The sequence below is a fragment of the Kogia breviceps genome, chromosome 18 (genome assembly GCF_026419965.1).
Source record: "Kogia breviceps isolate mKogBre1 chromosome 18, mKogBre1 haplotype 1, whole genome shotgun sequence".
Taxonomy (NCBI): Eukaryota; Metazoa; Chordata; class Mammalia; order Artiodactyla; family Physeteridae; genus Kogia; species Kogia breviceps.
Genome location: NC_081327.1, coordinates 3,793,896 through 3,815,268, shown reverse-complemented (window position 1 = coordinate 3,815,268; position 21,373 = coordinate 3,793,896). Strand labels below are relative to the sequence as shown.

Below are 21,373 nucleotides of genomic sequence, written 5' to 3'. Positions count from 1 at the left end.
CAGGAAAGAACCCAAGCAGAACTAGAATAGAGCGCCGTGGGATTCCTAGGTCAGTTTTCGGGGCCACCCCCGCCCACTATCCTCTCTCCTGGGGTATGGCGGACGCCTGGAGGTGGCTGGAAAGCCAGTGGACCCCATGTTTTTGGGGTTTAGGAGAATACTCGGATTCTCTGATCGCCCCTTCGGCTTCCAGAAGATGGACCCCGACCGCCAAAAGTCGCAGAGAGGATGTGGCGGCCGGCCCGAGTCCCCAGGCTCCGCCTCAGCGGGCCATCCCGCTTCGCGGGGCATGCCGGGAGAGAAAGTTCTCGGTCGCGCTGCGAGTACAGCTGATCCGGAGGCCCAGACTACAAGTCCCAGAATACATTGCACCTCGCAGCCCCGGGCGGGCCGTGGTTGCCCTTGGCAACAGAGCGGGTGTACCTGTGGAGCCGGGACTAGGAAGTGCTCGGGAGCTGGGGGAGGGACGGAGCGCGACCAGAGAGAGGCAGAGACTCAGGTGGGGCGATGGAGCGGAGAGACAGGAGGAGACCTGACCGGGCCAACGTTCGGAGAGACCCTCCCAATCCCCGGACAGAGATGCACAGAGTATTCCAGAGCCAGCGGGGGAAAGAGATTGAATCACTGAGAGACGTGGAGGGAGAGAGAGAACCCCAGAGACGAGAGGGATTCACAGAGCCAGAGAGATAAATCGAGTGGGTGAGGAAGGGACAAAGATAGAGTTGGGGAGGGGAGAAGGAGAGGGAGAGGGAGAGAGAGCAACTCAAACATTCCGAGAGAGACCCCCAGCGATAGAGAGATTGACAGAGCCAGAGAGTGGGTCAGAGAGAGCGACAGGCACAGAGAGATACGGAAGGAGGAAGAGGAGAGCACGAACGGAGAGCGAGATTCGTAGAGACACAGGAGGGGAGAGAGGCAGAGACAAAAGCATCTGCAAAGACACGGACACGGGGAGGAGGGGAGAGAAATCGAGGGAAATAGAAAAGGACATAGAAAATGAGACAGGGAGAGAGAGACAGAGATTGACTCTCAGAGAGAAAGACACGGAGGGAGGGAGAGACAGAGATCCACAGAGCCAGAGAGACAACGAGACAGGGAGAGGAAGAGATTCAGGGAGACAGAAATGCAAGAATTAATGAGATGGGGAGAGACGGAGACTGATTCACAGTGAGACAGACATGGAGGGAGAGAGACACACACCAGGGCCCAGAGGGGGGGGTCACAGGATGAGTGACAGACATAAATGGAGATACACAGCGAAGAAAACAGGAAAATAAAAACAGAAATTCTCAGAGATAAGGAAAGGAACGCAGACCCACCCAGAGAGACAGAGAGAGCGCCAGGACTAGGGAAAGGAACAGAGACCCAGGGAAATGGACAGTCCCAGAGGGAGACCTAGAAGTACAAATTCACAGATGCCTAGAGAGAGAAATCAAGACTCGGGTGGCATCAGAAAAAGTGAGACACCAAGCCTCCCTACTCACCACTGGACCCCAGCACTAATACAAAGTTTGTGCAATGAAACAGTGACACAATCAGACACAGAGGTCGGAGAGGAGCTGCCGTGGGCTAACAGGACTCACCGAGGCACCCTAGTCGGGGAGGAAGACAGGGCCGAGCGACAGATTGGGGAGGGGGCAGGGCACGGCTCGGAGGATGCCCCCTCCCTTCAGCCAGCCCCCGGCGTGGGTGTGCGCACGTGTGTGTGTGTTGGAGGGGAGGACATTTGTCCCAGGTCTCAAGGAGGGGGACGCCTTTAAGCCGAAACCCCGCCTCTCGGTCGTCATGGCAACGCCTCCCCCCACCCGGGGCTCGCACATTTCAGCAGGTGCCTGAGCTGGAGCTCCCGCCGCCGCCGCCGCCCGTGCCTCCGGCTCCTCCGCGCCCTTGCCCTCGGCTCTCCGCCCCGCTCGCCCGCTCCCCCTGGCGGAGCCGGCGCGCCCCGGGGTGCCGCTCCCTGTCCTGCGCGCTCCGCTCCCGGAGGTGCCTCGCCCCTCTCCTCCCCACCTCGGAATCTCCCGCCGGCTATTTTGCTCTTCCGAGCCTTCGGCTCCTTGCCTTTCCACCTGTTTCCCGAGAAAGGCAGGATCCTGGTCCCTGCTACGTTCCTGGGGCCATGGCAGGCCTGGGCCCCGGCGGAGGCGATTCAGAGGGGGGACCCCGGCCCCTGTTTTGCAGAAAGGGGGCTCTGAGGCAGAAGGTGGTCCACGAAGTCAAGAGCCACAAGTTCACCGCTCGCTTCTTCAAGCAGCCAACCTTCTGCAGCCACTGCACTGACTTCATATGGTGAGGGAAGGGGGCTGGGGCCCTGAGGGATAAGGAGACTAGGGCTAAAGATCCCTGACGCACCAGAGCCCCCAGTGATGAGGAAAGAGGGGGCTGCAGCCCTAGCTCCTGGCCCTAGGGTAGGAGGGGTCTTGGGGCCTGGGCCTGGACCCCTGGGTCAGAGAGAGAAGGGGCTGGGGCCCTGGACTTCTGGGTCTGAAGGAAGGGGCTGGGGGCCTGGGCTCCTGGGTCTGAGAGAAGAGAGGCTGGGGAACCAGAATTTCTGGGTTCTGGAAAGGAGAGGCAGCTGGGGCTCAGACTCCTGGGTCCTGCAGGAGGAGGATGGGAGGACTCAGGCCTCCTCTGGCTGGCAGAGGTGAGATGCCCAGGTACCCTTTTCGGCACTGACCTCAGATCCTTGACTCTTACAGGGGGATTGGAAAACAGGGCCTGCAATGTCAAGGTAAGAGCTGGGGACCTGGACTCCCCGGACCCTCAGGAGGGTGGAGGCTGGGGCCCCACAGCCTAGGCTGCTTGACACACGTGTTCTCTGGTCCCCAGAGAGGCGCGGGGGAGCCCGGGGCGGGGGGTGTGGCAGAGACACAACCTGCAGTGGGGAGGGAGCTGTGACGGCGGGGCCGACGCGGAGGTGGTGCTGGGGGCCCCTCCCTCGGTCGGCTCCAGGTGGGGACAGATATTTGGAGAATCTGTTGCCATGGGAACAGTGAGATTTGGAAAAGGGGAGCTGAAGGGAGGGGGGGGCTGGAGATGCAAAGTCAGAGCCCCCCCCCCAGGCTGCCGTTGCCATGTCAACACCGCCGTCCTAGGCAGGGGCCGGCCGGGTGGGGTCACCGATGGGCGGGTGGGGGCCGGGAGAGGGGGCCGAGTCCTAAAGCACCAGCTGCTACTGCTGAGAACCGAGTGAGTCAGGGAGGGGGGCGGGCCGGCAGCGGCGCCCCCAGACTCACTTCTGCTCAAGTTCCTCTCTGTTCTGTTGGAGGTCCTCTCCCTGTGTTTCCTCTCTAGTTGGCCTGCCTCTCTCGTGGCTTTCTTATCACTGTCTGTGGGTCTGTGTCAATGGGATCCCGTTTTCTCTCTGTCTCCATCTCTTTCCTTCTCTGTCTTCCTCTCTCTTTGTCTCTCTCTCTGTCTCTCTGTCTCTGTGTCTCTGTCTCCCTTTGGCTGTGGGTATGCATTGGGCTCTCTGTGCTTTCTCTGTTCCTGTGATTCTCTGCATCTGTTTCTTTCTTTGGGTCCACGTTTTGAGTTTCTGTCTCCCAGTGTCTCTGTCTCTGTCTCTCTGCATGTCAAAGTCTCTTTGATTTTCTCTGTATTGAAGTCTGTGGGGATCCTCCTCTCCTGGTGTTCTTTCTGTCTGGGTCTCCTCTGTTTCCGATTTTCTGTTCATTGGGGTCTCTCTCTCTCTGTCTCTGTGTCTGTATGATTCTCACCTTCAGTCTGCAGCTTTGTGGTTCATCGGCGATGCCACGAATTTGTGACCTTCGAGTGTCCAGGCGCTGGGAAGGGCCCCCAGACAGACGTGAGTGCCCGGACACCTGGTTCTTCCTCCTCGGGCTGTGCCCCCGCCCTCACCCCCTCGGCGTCCGTCCCAATTTCTCCTGCTATTTTTAAGGCTGGGAGGGGAGGGGGGCTGGAGCGATAGGGAGAGCTAGTCTGGCCCAGATTCCCTGCCCTTGGCCTGGAAAGGGGGAATGAGAGGGGACCGAGACAGGCTGGGGACCCAGGCGGGGGACCTCAGCACGGATGTGGGCTGTGATCCAGGAGTCAAGAGATTTAAAAAATAGAGAGCTGAGGGACAGAGAGAGAGACAGAGAGACAGAGAGAGAAATCGACACAAGCACCGAGATCCTGAGGTGAGACAGAGAGAACCCAGAGGTGCAGAAAAAAACAGAGACCCAGACAGAGAGATTGGGGCAGAGAGAGTGAGAGCAACGGAACAGAGACAGTGATACAGGAGGAAGGAAAAGGGGACCCAGAAAGACTGGGAGAGACAGAGACAGAGAAACTCAGAGAGACAGGGCGGTAGATACCCAGAAAGGGAAACTAGAATAGAAAATGGTAGATAAGGATAACTGCTTAGGAGGTGCTGAGAGAGAGAAGCCCAGAGAGATCCTGTCATACACATGCACATACATGTGCATTTTCAGACAGCCTGCCCGTGTGCACAAACACACACACGCATATACAGACCCCTGTGTACACACACACACACACACGTGCATGTACAGATCCCCCATGTGAGCTCACACAGATACACACAACCATCCTCCCGCCCCCCAACATGAGGGGCTTACGAGAACTGTCCACCTCGCATGCCTACCCCTGATCCCTCCTTGACTTTCTTTCTGGCTGTGGATCTCTTCTCTCTGAGCCTCAGTTTCCCCCTCTATATAATGAGGCTCACCGTCCAGTGTTGACCAATAGAACTTTCTGCAATGATGGAAGCGTTCTGTATCTTTGCCGGCAGTATCCAGCTGCCAGCCACCACAGCTAGCTGCCGAGGGACAGACATTTAAATCCCATTGAATTTGAACTGATTTCAATTTATTTATTTTTTTATTGACGTATAGTCGACTTGCAGTGTCATGCCAATCTCTTGCTGTACACCAGAGTAACTCAGTTATACACATATATACAGTCTTTTTAAATATTCTTTTCCTTTATGGTTTATCACAGGATATTGAATATAGTTTCCTTTGCTATACATTAGGACCTTGTTGTTTATCCACTGATTTCTATTTAAATAGCCACCTGTGGTTAGGGCTACCATATGGGACAGCATGAGTCTAGATGCCCCAGTATTATTTTTAATTTGTTTAATCAGTTTATTTATTTTTGGCTGCGTTGGGTCTTCGTTGCTGCGCGCGGGCTTTCTCTAGTTGCGTCGAGCGGGGGCTACTCTTCGTTGCGGTGCACGGGCTTCTCATTGCGGTGGCTTCTCTTGTTGCGGAGCACGGGCTCTAGGTGCGTGGGCTTTAGTACTTGTGGCACGTGGGCTCAGTAGCTGTGGCTCGTGGGCTCTAGAGCACAGGCTCAGTAGTCGTGGCGCACGGGCTCAGTTGCTCCGCGGCACGTGGGATCTTCCCGGACCAGGGCTCGAACCCGTGTCCCCTGCATTGGCAGGCGGATTCTTCACCACTGCGCCACCAGGGAAGCCCGGGAACCCCCACCCCCGCGCCCCCACCCCCACGCCCAGGCTTGTTTTGACAGTTCAGGGAAGTGAGGCAGGATAAGAGCCCAGGGTCTGACACAGGGCTGGAGATGGGTTTATGATTAGCAGAATGAGAGAGAGAGAGAGCAGCACGGAAGTCCATGAGGCATTTTGCCAGCTTGTCAGGTCAAGGGAATTGAAGTTTACATAGAGGATGTGACTTCTGAGAACACATATCGAGCCACTGTCTACCAGCACCTATATATGTTATGATTGGCTGCCTCTCCGGCCTGCGTCCACCACCAAGAAACGCTACATCTGATCCATCCAGGGCTCATTGCATGCACTCATCAGGTATCTTGTATATGGTGTAGGACTGAATCTGCTTCACAGCTTATAAGGTTAGGTATCGTTCCTGTCTTCATCTGACTGAGGCTCCTGGGCCAGGACACCTGGGCTTGAATCCTACCTCCACCGCGTATTGGTTCTGTGACCTTCCGAAAGTTTATTTACCTCTCTGCCCCTCTGGAGTTCCTTGTCTATAAAATGGGGATGGTAACCGTGCCCTCATCTTCTAGGACTGTTTTAAGGACTAAATGAGTCAAATACTTGGGACAGCACCTGGTACATAGCCAGACACAAACTATTAATTATTATCATTGTAAAATTATTACTGTTACTGGTCTTTCCTCTATATCACTCTGGCTTTCTTTTTCTTTGTGAAGCACTAAGCTTTTAATCTTGTTGTCAGCAACACAGATCAAGGGCTTAAGAAATGCTCAGGCTTGGGGCTTCCCTGGTGGTGCAGTGGTTAAGAATCCACCTGCCAATGCAGGGGACACGGGTTCGAGCCCTGGTCCGGGAAGATCCCACACGCAGCAGCGAAGACCCAACGCAGCCAAAAATAAATAAATAAACAAATTTATTTAGAAAAAAAAGAAATGCTCAGGGCTTGACAAGCATGATTTCATTCAATCTTCACAAGAACCCTTTCAGGGAGGGCTCATGGCCCCATTTTATGGGGAGGAAACCTGAGTCTCTAAAAAGGGTGGTGTGGGGGGAGGCCACACAGCTGGGTGGGCGGCAGAGTCAAAAATCTGGACCCTAATCTTTCGAACTGGAGCCCCAGTACTGTCTCCTTTTTAATAGCTACTTTCACCTTGAGAATCATCGCAGCAGCTTCTATGTCAGGTACCCTGCTGGGAATTTTCACCCACAGCATCTCATTTCATGTAGCAGGAACACTTTGAGCTAGGTAGGGTCAGCTGAAGATCTTTAGAGGTCCAGCACATGCAACCGCCAACACCCTCCCTCCGTCCAAGTACAATTCAAAATAGAATCCCCACGAAACTGCAAAATAAGTAAAAGCCCAAGAATGTCCTGAATTTTCACCCGAGGGATAACTCTTGCAATGCATTCTTAGAAAAAGGCAAATATCAGATTACTTAACACTCAGACATTGCTGAGGGTGGAAGGAGGAATGCTTTCACTGGTGTCTTAAATTCACGCTTAATTGGACTCGACATTTAGCATCTCTTCAAGATATACACTGTTTATTTCCACCGGGCAGAGGAGGGCGCTGAGGCTCAAAATTGGGCACTCACTTGTCTGAAATCACGCAGCTGGGAAATGGCCCAGCTCTTGATTAAACCCAAGGGTATGCGGGGACTGCAATAAAATCAGTAATAATAACCATGGCAGTAACGACAGCAGTAATCGAGCACATTTAACATGCCAGACACTGCTCTGTTGTTTGCACTTAATCTTTCCTTTAGGAAAGATTACGGGTCCCTAAAACCGAGAGGTCATATTCTCCGTCCCACAGGGGGCTCAGAGTAGGCAGATCCTCAGAGGGTAGACATTGACAGAGGCTGACCGTGAATGACCTGAGGTTCACAGTGGCCCAAACGTGCTCGGAGAACAGCTTGTGGAGGGTTGGAGATTAGGGACTGTGGGACTTCAGAAGCCTACATACACTTCCTTCAGTTCTTCCCAAATGCCACCTTGTTAGCGGAACCTTCCCTGACCACTCTATTTCACAATCCCCTTCCCTGCTTCATTTTTGGTCCAGAGCACCTATTACCATCTGTAATACGATCTATTTTACATACCGTGTTTATTTTCTCTCTCCCTCCATTAGAGAGTCAAGTCCACACGGACAGGAGTTTTCCTTTGTTTTGCTCAGGGCTGGGTCCCGGCACCAGGAACCCTGCCTGGCACACAGGAGGTGCTCAGTAAATACTGCAGAGTGAATGAGTGGGGCGGAGCAGCAGGAAGGCTGGGAGAGCAAGGCGGGAGAGAAAGAGTTCAGGGGGCTGTTCTTTTAGGACGCCCCACTGGCCCCTTCTGACCGGCCCCTCCCTGCCCCCAGGATCCCCGGAACAAGCACAAGTTCCGTCTGCACAGCTACAGCAGCCCCACCTTCTGCGACCACTGTGGCTCCCTCCTTTACGGGCTGGTGCACCAGGGCATGAAGTGCTCCTGTGAGTCTACGCTTGCTGCGCTCGCTAGAACTTGGCGCTTCGGGGGCCCCTGCAAAAGTGCAGTGTCTGGGTTTCCGGTGAATGCTGGGGAATGGGGTCTGGGGTTCAGGGCGGGACCGGAAGTGCTACCCTCAGTTCTGCCCCCCCAGGCTGCGAGATGAACGTGCACCGGCGCTGTGTGCGCAGCGTGCCCTCTCTGTGCGGCGTGGACCACACGGAGCGCCGCGGCCGCCTGCAGCTGGAAATCCGGGCTCCCACTTCGGATGAGATCCACGTCACGGGTGAGACCCCGCCCCCTCGCCTGGCCCCGCCCCTTTACCGGAGCGTGAGGCACCGATTGAATTCACCTGAGCTGCCCACCCCGCCCCTCCCCCCGACTCAGAAAGGCCACGCCCCTCGCGAAGGTCGCACCCACACTCCTGACCCCACCTGCAAAAGCTGAACACCACTCGGCCGCACCCCTTCTAGCTCGAGGCCCCTTCTCCAGCCATGCCTCTGGCGACTTTCAGCGCCTCTTAATGGCTGTTCTGGGCATCAAGGTCCTGGGGGTGGGGAATGAGAGAAGAGCTGGTTCCGAAGGAGGTTCGGGCTTACTAGTGGTGATATGGCCAGGGTCCCGACTCCTGGGTTCTAATGGAGCCAGGGGCTTTGGGTTTGATCTCTGGGTCACTGGCTAGGGAAAGGGCTTCATGCCCTGTCTTCTGGGCACGGGAGAAGTAAAAGATCAAAAACACCTGGGTCTTGAGAGAGGATGCTAAGAGATTGGAATTCTTGATTGCTGGCTGGGGGAAGGCCCGGGGACTTCTTCCTGGATCTCTAACCCCATCTACCCTCCTTCCCCTCCCCGCTCAGTTGGTGAGGCCCGTAATCTCATCCCAATGGACCCCAATGGTCTGTCTGATCCCTATGTGAAACTGAAGCTCATCCCAGATCCTCGGAATTTGACAAAACAGAAGACCCGGACGGTGAAAGCCACGCTAAACCCTGTGTGGAACGAGACCTTTGTGTTGTGAGCCTCGGGTGCAGGGGAGGCTGTAATGATTGACAGAGAACGATCTGAGGGTCCTGGTGGCCCAGAACACCCCAGAGAGCAGGTGTTAGGATTGGGGGACTCCCAAAAAGGGCAGAAGAAGGTGGTGGGAGAAGAAAATGAAGTGGTTGAGCGAGAGGGACGGAGATACAGAAGGGGAGAGACAGACATCTTTGTGTGTTTATAATCTCCATCAAAGCTCACCACTTTAGAATGAGACACGGATCCGAGAGAGAGGTAGACAGACCCTGCGACTCAGAAGAGACATAAACCCAAAGAGAGACACAGAAGGAATGGCGATGGGTGTGTGGCAGGGAGGGAAAGAGAAGCCAACTGACAGAAAGACAGACGGCCAGATCTGGAGGGAGGAGAGGGGCCCCGTGAAAAGGAGAGGCCTGGAGAGGAAGGCCAGGAGACAGAGATGGGGAAGAGCCAGGGAGGGAGGGAGACTGAGAGAGCTGTCGAGGTTTACTGAGGGCCCAGACAGGGAGAGAGACGCTCTTCGGGAGGACCTGGGGTGGCAAAACACTTTACAGAGCAGGAAACAGGCCCCAGCTCACCGGCTCTGCCTGCTCTTCCCCCGGGTGGAAAGGTGGGCAGCCAAGAGCTGGGCCCCTCACCGTGCCACTTCCTTCCCGCAGCAACCTGAAGCCGGGGGACGTGGAGCGCCGGCTCAGCGTGGAGGTGTGGGACTGGGACCGGACCTCCCGCAACGACTTCATGGGAGCCATGTCCTTCGGCGTCTCGGAGCTGCTCAAGGTTCCCGTGGACGGCTGGTGAGGGCGGGGCCGGGGCCAGCCGGGGGCGGGGCTGGGGGCGGGGCTGGGGGCGGGGCCCCTGCATCTGCATCAACTTCCGTGGGGGTGGTCTCTCTCCTCTAGGGCACTATCTTTTCTACCTCCCTGTGCTTCTTTTTTTTTTTTTTTTTAAACATCTTTATTGGAGTATAACTTTTACAGTGGTGTGTTAGTTTCTGCTTTACAACAAAGTGAATCAGTTATACATATACATATGTTCCCATATCTCCTCTTCCCTCTTGCGTCTCCCTCCCTCCCACCCTCCCTATCCCACCCCTCTAGGTGGTCACAAAGCACAGAGCTGATCTCCCTGTGCTATGCGGCTGCTCTTTCCCCGCCCCTCTCTCCTTATCTCACTCTTTCTCTCTCCTTCTCTGTCTCTCTGTCTCTTCCCCACTTCTGATGTCTCTGCCTCTCCCGCGGGCGCCCCTCCCCATCCGTCTCCCCTACTCCTGCCCCGCTCTGGTCTCCGTCTGTATGTCAGGTACAAGTTACTGAACCAGGAGGAGGGCGAATATTACAATGTGCCAGTGGCTGATGCTGACAACTGCAGCCTCCTCCAGAAGTTTGAGGTACCCAGACCCCGGCTTCCCCACGGGGAGCTCAGCCCAGTCACCCACAGTTCAGAGCTGGCCTTTCCCAAACTCCATCGCCGGTTGCCCACTGGCCCTGGGACTAAAATTCCCAGAAAACCCTGGAGTTCTTTCTGCTCTTCTAGGGCACTGCTGGGAATTAGAGGTCCGATCCATCCCCCTGGCTTGGGGGTCTAGGGACCCCCATCCCCTGCATCTCCTACCTCCCTGGGGGCTCTGACTCTGGCTTTCTTCTCCCCCAGGCCTGTAACTACCCCCTGGAACTGTACGAGGTGAGCAGAGCTGGAGGCTTGGAATGGAGACAGTTTCCTTTCCTGTGGTCTGTATCTGTACCCCCACCTCTCTCTCCTCCAATATCTGTCTTCATTTCCACACACATGGGTTGAGCACATACTTGACGGCAGGTCTTGCACCGCTCCAGAGCCGAATCTGACCCTCAGGCAACTCCTCAAGGTAGGGACACAGCCACAGGTACTCAGATTCCAGGATGATGTGCTAAATTAGAGGTAGCCCAGGGAACAAAGAAGCATAAAGGAGGCACTAACCCCAGCCTGGGGCCAGGGGGTTGGGGTGGAGGTGGTCAGGGAGGACTTCCCTAAGGAGGTGACACCTGAATTGCTCCTTGAGTTTTTCTGCCTATTTATCACTGTACCTTTCCTCCATTGGTTTTTTGGACTTACTGAACACCTACTTCCTGAGGTTTTATGTAAACCAAGCCCTATTCTGGGAGTAGAATCAGGCCATTCCCTGGGGAGCTCCTCTTTCAATATAGGAAAAAGTTACAGATAGAGAAGGAATGTGTTTGATCATGGAGATGGCCTCAGGCACTAGGGAGCCCTAAGCCTCTGGCAGGACCTGGGGGAATCAGAGAAAAGTTCTTGGACAGGAAGTGCAGGATCCCCCAGGCAAAGGACAGGGAGATGAGATTTCCAGGCCAAGGAAGGAATAATGCACTCTCTCTCTCTCTCTCTCCCATTTATTCTTTCAAAAAACATTTTGTTGAGCCCTCTGTGTGCAAGGCATGGTTCTAATCACTGGGGATATAGCAGAAAACAAGAAGAGAGAGAGAGAGAGAGAGAGAGAGACAACCTCCTGCCCTCATGGGGCTTACACTTGGAGGAAAGCATTCAACAAAATAAAGGAGTGAATGATCCTATGTCAGAAGGTGATGTGTGATTACGGAGAAAAATAAATGCTAAAGAGGATAGGGAGTGCTGTTTTTTTGAAATTTTAATAGCAATAAGCAGAGAAGCCCTCACTGAGAAAGTGACCTTCGGGCAAAGACATGAAAGAGATGAAATAGTGAGCCGTGGGGATAGTGGAGAGCCTTCCAGCTGGAGGGAAGATCACGTGCAAAGGCCCTGAGGTGGGCCCAGACCAGCAGTGAGGCTGGAGCAGAGGGAGGGATGAGGGATGAGGGTGTAGGAGATGGAGTCAGAGAGAGAAGGGCTGGGGGTAGGCCTCGTCAGTTATTGGAAGGATTTTGGCTTTTAAAACAAGTGAGATGGGAGGGCATTGGAGGTGGCCTGAGATGATTTCTATTTGGACAAGATGACTGCCTCTGTGTCAAGAACAGATGGTGGAAGGAGGACGAAGGCTACTGTGAAGGCCCAGAGGGGAGTTGCCAGTGGCTTCGCCCCGGGGGACAGTGATGATAAAGGTGTTCAGATTCTGGGTGTGCTCCGAACATAGAACAACAGGATGTGCATTCAGCACTCATCTCCTGAGACCTTCATCCACTCAACACACTCCTGCTGAGACCCAAGTCATGTGCTGGGTGATGGTAGAAAAACAGAAAGGAGGGAGACACAGTCTCTGACTTTAATGGACTTTGATTTCTGGCTCTGTTTTTTACCTGCTGTGTGACTTCGGACAAGTTACTTAATGTCTCTGTGCCATCTTCTCTAAAATGGGGAATGGGGTGGGTGACAGGGTCTCCTGGAGGATCAATGGCACATAGTAAGCTATCTAAGTGCTAGTTGAATAATAAACCCTCCAGGCTACGGGAAATCAGAGAAAGTTCTTTTTTTTTTTTTTTTTTTTTTTTTTTTGTGGTACGCGGGCCTCTCACTGTTGTGGCTTCTCCCGTTGCGGAGCACAGGCTCCGGATGCGCAGGCTCAGAGGCCACGGCTCACAGGCCCAGCCGCTCCGCGGCATGTGGGATCTTCCCAGACCCGGGCACGAACCCGTGTCTCCTGCATTGGCAGGCGGATTCTCAACCACTGAGCCACCAGGGAAGCCCCAAAGAAAGTTCTTAAGCCAAAGAGGGGGGTGGAGACACCTTATTTTCTCTCTCCCTCTTTCCATCTCTCCCCGTCCCTTTCGTTCTTGGGTGCTGTCTCTCTGAGGGGCACCTCCTTATCCCCTTCTGGGGTCTGACCAGCTTCGGATCTCTCTCCTTTCTCACAGAGGGTGCGGATGGGTCCTTCTTCTTCTCCCATCCCCTCCCCATCTCCTAGTCCCACCGACTCCAAGCGCTGTTTCTTCGGGGCAAGCCCTGGACGTCTGCACATCTCTGACTTCAGCTTCCTCATGGTTCTAGGAAAAGGCAGTTTTGGGAAGGTTGGATTCCTGGGGCTCTGGGAGAAGGGGGAGAGTGTCTGGGGGTGGGGCTCAGGTTGCTGGTTCTTAGAGATGAAGTGCAGGGGGGAGGGAACTAGGCTACTGAGTCCGCAAAGAGAGTTTGATGGGGCCTCTTGAGTTCCTGGAGAGGAGAGGCATAAAGATGTGGATACTTTCTCTGAGGGAGTAGTTGGCAAAGGCAGGGCACCTGGTCCCCTGAGAGGGAGAGGGAGGACCTGGGACTCCGTTTGTTTGTGTCCTTGAAAGGGAGGGGTAGGGACCCACACCTCGGGGTTCCCAAGATGGACTGGCCCTTTCCCGCCTCTGCCCCTAGGTGATGCTGGCCGAGCGCAGGGGCTCCGATGAGCTCTATGCCATCAAGATCCTGAAGAAGGACGTGATTGTCCAGGATGACGACGTGGACTGCACCCTGGTGGAGAAACGCGTGTTAGCCCTGGGGGGTCGAGGCCCCGGAGGCCGGCCCCACTTTCTCACCCAGCTTCACTCCACCTTCCAGACCCCGGTAAGAAAGGAGGTGGCAGAGGCCGGCTCAGGAGCCCTGCCTCATCCCCACTGGATTGATCGAGCCTTTGCTTTGAGATTCTGAGTTTTGGGCAAGGCGGAAGAACCCTGTGAACGCTGATTGGGTGTGGCCGGCTCCTCAGTGGGCGTGGCCAGAATGCAGGTGCCCTGGAGGGCGTGGCCGCAAGGCTAGGATCCTGCGTGGGAGTGGCCTGAATTCCCTAGGTCTTGAGTGGGTGCTTTTTGAGTATAAGGGCTTCTGGAGTAAAAGAATTCGTGGAGAATGTCTTCTAAGTGAGCATGTCTACAAGTGGGCTCTGGGAGATGAGGTTGTCACTCTTGGATTCTGAGTTAAGGACTTGTCAGAAACGGTGTTTCCCGAAGGCTGTGGAATGGGACAAGAGTCAGAACTGTCGGGGGTTAGAGAGAGCGTGACTCTACTTCCAAGAGCTCTGAGTGGGCGTAGCCAGCCTCCTGGAGGTTTTGTTTTGTTTACATTTTTATTCACGTACGTATTTATTTTTGGCTGCATTGGGTCTTCATTGCTGCGCGCGGGCGAGCGGGGGCTGCTCTTCGTTGCGGTGCGCGGGCTTCTCATCGCGGTGGCCTCTCTTGTTGCGGAGCACGGGCTCTAGGCGCGCGGGCTTCAGTAGTTGTGGCTCGTGGGCTCTAGAGCTCAGGCTCAGTAGTTGTGGCACAGAGGTTTAGTTGCTCCACGGCACGTGGGATCTTCCCGGACCAGGGCTCGAACCCACGTCCCCTGCGTTGGCAGGATGATTTTTAACCACTGCGCCACCAGGGAAGTCCCCTTCCTGGAGTTTTTTAAAAAATTAGTACTGTATCGGGACTTCCCTGGCGGTCCAGTGGTTAGGACTTCATGCTTCCACTTCAGGGGGCCCAGGTTCCATCCCTGGTCGGGGAGCCAAGATCCTGCAAGTGGCCAAAAAAATAAAAATAAAATAAATAAAAAATTACTACCGTCCGCTAGTGAGGCCCAACAACTTTGGTTCCTAACAGGTGGCCGTGATTGCATATGCATGTGAGTGGATACGGAAAGAGGTTTCAGTATCCCGGGGATTTGAAGCAAATGGTGGGCCTCAATCTTAACTTCGGGGCCTCCCCGTGGGCACAGACAGTTGCTCTGGATTTCTGCTTGGGTGGGTCCAGAGCCTTTGTCTCAAGTGGGCAGGAATGGACGTTTCCAACCCCTGGTGGGCGCGTCCTTGCCTCTAAGTCCCGTGCACTCCTCCCCAGGACCGCCTGTATTTTGTGATGGAGTATGTCACTGGGGGCGACTTGATGTACCACATTCAGCAGTTGGGCAAGTTTAAGGAGCCCCATGCAGCGTGAGTCTTGGCCGAGAGAGGAGGGTAGAGGGAAGGTTGAAGGGAGTGGGCTCCAGTCTCTGGCCTCCTGACTCCCCACCTCCACCTCCAGGTTCTACGCAGCAGAAATCGCCATCGGCCTCTTCTTCCTTCACAATCAGGGCATCATCTACCGGTGAGCAGTCCCTGGCCTTTCAGGGGAGGGAGTCAGACCCCCAGAAGAGAAGGAATTGGAACTTAAGGCTGCAGCCCGTTGAACTGTACCCTTCCCACCCCCAGGGACCTGAAACTGGACAACGTGATGCTGGACGCTGAAGGACACATCAAAATCACTGACTTTGGCATGTGTAAGGAGAACGTCTTCCCCGGGACCACCACTCGCACCTTCTGTGGGACCCCAGACTACATAGCCCCCGAGGTGAGCCTACCTGCCCGCTCTTGGCGCTCTCCAAATTCACTGAGTAGGTGTGGCTGGTCGTCTAGTATTCAGAGTATGGGGACTTGACCCTGGGGTCTTTACCTGAGTCGTGGGCGTTCCCACAGCAAGCAGCGCAGAGAGGCTCCGGCGGAGCGTTGTAAGTGGGCGGAGCGTTGTAGGTGGGCGGAGCATTGTAAGTGGGTGGAGTGTTGTAGGTGGGCGGAGCATTGTAAGTGGGTGGAGCGTTGTAAGTGGGCGGAGCTGAGTCTCTAAATAGGCAAAGTGGGGGGGCCTGTGGGTGAAAGTTCGAAAAGAGCAGGACCAGCTCTAGGGATTCTAGGAGAACAGGGCCTGTTACGGGACTGTTCTAAGGAGGTGGAGATGATTTCCAGTGTGCTCTGAGTGGGTGGGCCCCATACCCCTAGAACATTAGGCATGTAGAGGGCGTCCCCTAAATATTTCAAGTGGGCAGAGTATGCTCTGATTTTGTTGGGGGGGGGGTGTGAAGCTAATGACCTGACTGTATATAGGCAGACTGAGAGCACACGTCCTGACTTCTCACGTGACGGAGGAGGTGGGGTTGGTGGTGCCCTCCTTGACCTTCCCCAAGTAACCAATGCCAGTGGTTTCAAAACATAGCTCGTAATTAGAATCACCTGGGGAGATTTTGAAAAATACACACATCTTCCTGCCTCTGACTCTGGCCTATTGTGGCTGGAATTCTTCAGGGCTGGGGACATCTCTCTTTAAACAGTCCCCTAGGGCTTCCCTGGTGGCGCAGTGGGTAAGAATCCGCCTGCCAATGCAGGGGACATGGGTTCGAGCCCTGGTCCGGGAAGATCCCACATGCCACGGAGCAACTAAGCCCGTGCGCCACAACCACTGAGACCGCACTCTAGAGCCCGTGTGCCAGAACTACTGAAGCCGCATGCCTAGAGCCCGTGCTCTGCTACAGGAGAGGCCACCGCAATGAGAACTCTGCGCACTGAAAGGAAGAGTAGCCCCCACTCGCCGCAACTAGAGAAAGCTCGCACGCAGCAACGAAGACCCAACACAGCCAAAAAAAAAAGAATCCGCCTGCCAATGCAGGGGCACGGGTTTGGGCCCTGGTCCGGGAAGATCCCCCATGCCGCGGAGCAACTAAGCCCGTGCACCACAACTACTGAGCCTGTGCTCTAGAGCCCGCGAGCCACAACTACTGAGCCCACGTGCCACAGCTACTGAAGCCCGCGTGCCTAGAGCCCATGCTGCACAACGAGAGAAGCCACCGCAATGAGAAGCCCGCGCACCGCAACGAAGAGTAGCCCCCGCTCCTCACAACTAGAGAAAGTCTGCGTGCAGCAACGAAGACCCAACGCAGCCAAAATTAATTAATTAATTAATTTTATTTTTAAAAAAACAACGAAAAAACAGTCCCCTAGAAGAATCTGATATGTGTCCAGATTTAAGACTCTCTGGTCTCTGAAATTCTGCCCTATGCACCTGATATTATAAGGAGAGAGTCCAGTTACCTAGATATTCTGGATGGGGGGAACTTGCGACTTGGTCTTTAGATAGTCTTTATACGTGGGACCAAAGGAATGTTCCAAGTAGGCAGAGTTTGTTTCCCAAATTTTCCAGAGGATGGAGCCAAAGTGTTGTGAATGGGAAAAGTTTGTGCTGAAAACATTTAAAGTGGGTAGGGTTCCCAGGCGGTGAAGCCAGAGGGGCCCTAGGTTTCTTGAATCACAAATCAGAATCCCTTGCCTTCCTTCCTCCCCTGCTAGATCATTGCCTACCAGCCCTATGAGAAGTCTGTCGACTGGTGGTCCTTTGGGGTCCTGCTGTATGAGATGTTGGCGGGGCAGGTAAGGGAAGGTGGGGAGAGGCTGGTTTGACTAAAGGCAACACGGATGGGGTGCCACCTGTTAACATGGCCATTATCTCAGGAGGAGCAGGTCAGGAAGGGATGTTCCTCTATAGGCTAATAAGGGGTGCTAAGCTGTGGGGAAGGTCCGTCAGCTAGCAGAGCGCTCTCCGTGGTCCTGAAGCATTATCTTCCCACAGGCTAGGGGTTCCTCACCTTTCTTGTGTCACGGACCCCCTACTCAGAACAATGTTTTTAAATGCATGAAGTAAGATGATAGCGTTACAAAAGAAGCCAGTCATATTGAAATATGGTTATCCAAATGTTAAAGATTTGAGTAATTTAACCAACTAAATAAATTTAACTTAAATGTGTATGGTTGTCTAAACATATTAGAATATGGACCTATATGTGATATCCTACTAATGAATTAAATGGTAATATCTCACAGGAATAGGAAGTAAATAGGAAGGTCTACCAGTAATTTTGAAGTGGAGATGAATGATTTTTTGAGATATTTGCAACTCTTAACGTGCTAAGAAAATATCTGTGATTTCTATTGGTGATGGAGTCACAGTTACGACTATTCGGGTTTGTTTCCTATAATTGCCATGAACGCTGAATTTTGGTTTTAGATTTAAAAGAATAAAGATGCATGTTTTTTCCATCCAAATTCATGGCCCCCCACATGGTGTAAACAGACTCCCTAGACCTCACGGTAAGAATCTTTGCCTGGGGGCTTCCCAGGTGGCGCAGTGGTTGAGAGTCCGCTTGCCGATGCAGGGGACGCAGGTTCGTGCCCCGGTCCCGGAGGATCCCACGTGCCGCGGAGCAGCTGGGCCCGCGAGCCACGGCCGCTGAGCCTGCGCGTCCGGAGCCTGTGCTCCGCAACGGGAGAGGCCCCAACAGTGAGCGGCCCGCGTACAGCAAAAAAAAAAAAAAAAAAAAAGAATCTTTGCCTGGGTACTGCTTTTGCTAATCCCAGAAGACTGGAGGCCACTCATTCCAACCGGGAGAAAATGCTTTTACAGCTTTTCCTGCAGTTTTCCTCTCTTCTATTTAAATGACACATTGCCTAATTAATACCGTGCCAATTTACATAGCAGAGAAAGAGAGACAGAACAGCAAAGAGGTGCAGAGAGCTGAAGCATCTGAGATAGAAAACAACAGTCTGAAAGTGAGAAAGATACAGCTTTTGTGGTTTGGTCAAATTTTTCCCTAGGAGTTTGGGGGCCCAGGGGTGGGCTGTGTTCACGGTGGGCAGTGAGGGTGTGGGATGTGCGGCCAGTCTGCCAAGTCTCTGACTGTCCTCTCTACTTCCTTAGCCCCCCTTTGATGGGGAGGACGAGGAGGAGCTGTTCCAGGCCATCATGGAGCAAACTGTCACCTACCCCAAGTCGCTTTCGCGGGAAGCTGTGGCCATCTGCAAGGGGGTGAGAGACCTAACTCCTAGATTCTCCAGACCCATAAGCCACGTGCCCCACTGCTGCTGCCCAGGGCTGCCCACACATTGTCTATGTGCATCTTAGCAAAAGGCTTCCGTTCCTCAAGTTGCTTTACTCCTGTCTGCTGAAAAAATTTATATAATACAGAGATTTTGTTAGAACAATGACATACCGCCCTGCTGCCACCTGCAGTCCAAGGATGGCCTCTATCCTGTCCTCCTGTGCTAGCCCCTCTCCCCAGCTCGTGGCAGGAAGTGCTGGAAGGCCAAGGCCTGCCTCTCCAGAACGGGCTGGGTCAGGTGAACCTAACTCCTGCCACTTTTCTTCCTGCGGGATCTCGGTTGGGCAAGTCACCAAGACTCTGGGAGCCTCTGTCTCCTCCTCTGGGGTTGTGGAGTTAAGGCAGGAGGAAGAGCCTAGCCTACAGCCGCTGTTCAACAGATGTTAGGACGTTTCTGCTTCTAGCTCCCGTCTCCGTGTCTCTCTGACTCTCTCTCTCTCTGGGCTTCTGTCTCATGCCTCTGCGTCCATCTACATATCATGGCGCTTTCTGTGTTGCTGCCTTTTTTTTCCGTGTCCTTCGGGAATCTCGGTCCACCTTTTGCATCTTTGTTCTCCTCTCTCTGGGCACTTGTCTCCTGGGTCTCCGTCCTCTTCTCCTTCTGGACCTTTGTCTTCCCCACGCCTGCCCCTGCTTGTCTCTTACCTTCTCTGGGTGTCTGTCCCCCCTCTGAGTCTCCTCCTCTCTCTGGATCTCTACTCCCCCTATTCTCTGGGTCTTCAATCTCCTCTCTCTCCCCCCTTCTCCATCTCTGACACTTTCCCTGTTTCCCTCTCTCCCTCCAACCCCCATCTGGGATTCCCTTCCTCTCTTTCTGGCTTTCTCCGCCCCTCATACCCTCACACCCTAATTTTGCTTCTTTCTTTGTCTCTCCCTGGGTCTCTGGATCTGAGTTTCATCTACCCCATCTCATTTCTTCCCCCTCTTCCTCCTTCTCGCTCCCTTTCTTCTTTCCGCTCCACCCCCCCACCTCTGTCCCATCTCTCCCCACCCCACCCCCCCGTTCTGCTCTTTCTCGATCTCTATGCTTGTCTCTCTGTTCCTCCTTCCTTGTCTTCCTCTCTCTCCGTCGTTCTCTGGGCCTCCCTGTCCGGGACTCTGTCTGTCTGTCCGTCTCTCTCTGTGTTCCCTGCAGTTCCTAACCAAGCACCCAGCAAAGCGCCTGGGCTCGGGGCCAGATGGAGAACCCACCATCCGAGCTCATGGCTTTTTCCGCTGGATCGACTGGGAACGGCTGGAACGATTAGAGATCGCGCCTCCTTTCAGACCCCGCCCGGTCAGTCACCTTCTGGGAACAAAATCTTGGCCCCTAGTGGGCGGAATATCCATGAGCTCCAGTACTTCATGGTTCCCTCCCGGTGTTTCCCACAGTGCGGCCGCAGCGGCGAGAACTTCGACAAGTTCTTCACGCGGGCGGCGCCGGCGTTGACTCCCCCAGACCGCCTGGTTCTGGCCAGCATCGACCAAACCGAATTCCAAGGCTTCACCTATGTCAACCCGGATTTCGTGCACCCGGATGCCCGCAGCCTCATCAGCCCGGCACCTGTGGCAGTCATGTAATCCCACCTGCCGCCACTAGGTGTCCCCATGGCTTCCCTCCGCCGCGCCAGCCTTACCCCTAACCCCACGAGCCCCCCACGTCACCACCCCCTCTCCAGTTCTAGATCTTGCTCGCCGACATGCTGGCCTCTGCCCTCCCCCTCCCTGCCCCGGGTTCCAGATGCCCCTCCCCAGCGTTCCTGGCATTCTAAACTCCATACCATCTCTGGAGTGTGTTACCGTGTTCTAGATTCAGCTGCGCTGAGCCCTAGATCCTGACCTGCCTCGGTGTTCTGGATTCCGCTCCACCAAGTTACAGAACCACCAACACCATCCCACCTCGAAGGAGTTCTAGACTCCATCTTGGTAGAATCTATGCCTCTTCTTCTTCTTCTTTCTTATTTCTGGGAAATAGCGTCACAGGGTGGGCTGTTTCAGACTGGGATTTCAGAACAACCCCCCCCCCCCGCCGCCCCACCACCTCCGAGTCCCCACCTACCTCCGCTCCATTCTGGAGTGAGTGGGAAGCTGTGCCTCTGTGCTCCAGTGCCCCTCTTCTACACTCTACGGAGGATCCTCTCCCCAGCTGTTCTCAGTCAGCTTTTGTCCTAGACTCCCCATCCTAAAGCCACCGCTGCATGGCTTCTCCAGTCCTGCTCGGAACCCAACCCCGACCCTAGTGCCTGCCACTCTCGGGGACTCTCCCCACCCCCAATCGTCCGCCTCTCCCGCCCTGCCACAGCTGCTGGAGAATAAATTTGGGATGCTGATGCTGAAGTGTTTGGATGTTTTCTTCTAAGCTCGGAGAATGAAGGGGGTGTGCAGGTGGGACGACGACTGTACATAGAAACAAACAGAGAGAGACAGAGGCTGAGGAGGGGTCTGCGGAGAGAGAGGGAAAACGCAGAGACCCATAAAGTGAGAGATGATACCCACAGCATGAGGGTAGAGAACAGAGACCTGGAGAAAGCACAGAGAGAGAGAGAGAGAGAGTGCGAGAGAGTGCGAGCGAGCTACACACAGAGTGCCATAGAGAGGACCGAAGTGGACACGTGCAGGAAGAGGCAGCGGTCTACTCAGAGACCACTGAGCGTGTCAGGTAGAGATCCCGGGCATAAAGACGAGCACGCACATATTCACCCAGAGCAATAAAGCCCACACACTGGCACACTGAGACCCAGCGACTGGGAAGTCCTAAGAGGGAGGATGAAAGGCAAGCCTGCTATTGAGAGACCCCCCCCCCCAAGACAGAGACACCCGTGAGCTTAAGAATCAGAGATTGAGGCAGAGGGCAGACGCGCCCTCCGGGCCTCT

At 54.5% G+C, this 21,373-nt stretch overlaps 1 protein-coding gene across 1 annotated transcript; it reads left to right on the top strand.

Moving 5' to 3' along the window:
* Positions 1-1,727: 1,727 nt before the first annotated feature.
* PRKCG (protein kinase C gamma) lies at positions 1,728-20,836 on the top strand. Its single transcript, XM_059044090.2, has 18 exons — positions 1,728-2,286; positions 2,697-2,728; positions 3,723-3,805; positions 7,809-7,920; positions 8,070-8,201; positions 8,773-8,929; positions 9,592-9,726; positions 10,232-10,319; positions 10,583-10,612; positions 12,751-12,903; positions 13,238-13,426; positions 14,680-14,771; positions 14,863-14,925; positions 15,030-15,168; positions 16,935-17,015; positions 18,340-18,447; positions 19,656-19,796; positions 19,892-20,836. Exons 1-18 carry the CDS (start codon positions 2,117-2,119, stop codon positions 20,078-20,080), a joined length of 2,094 nt encoding a protein of 697 aa, XP_058900073.1. The 5' UTR covers positions 1,728-2,116; the 3' UTR covers positions 20,081-20,836.
* The last annotated feature ends 537 nt before the right edge of the window (positions 20,837-21,373 follow it).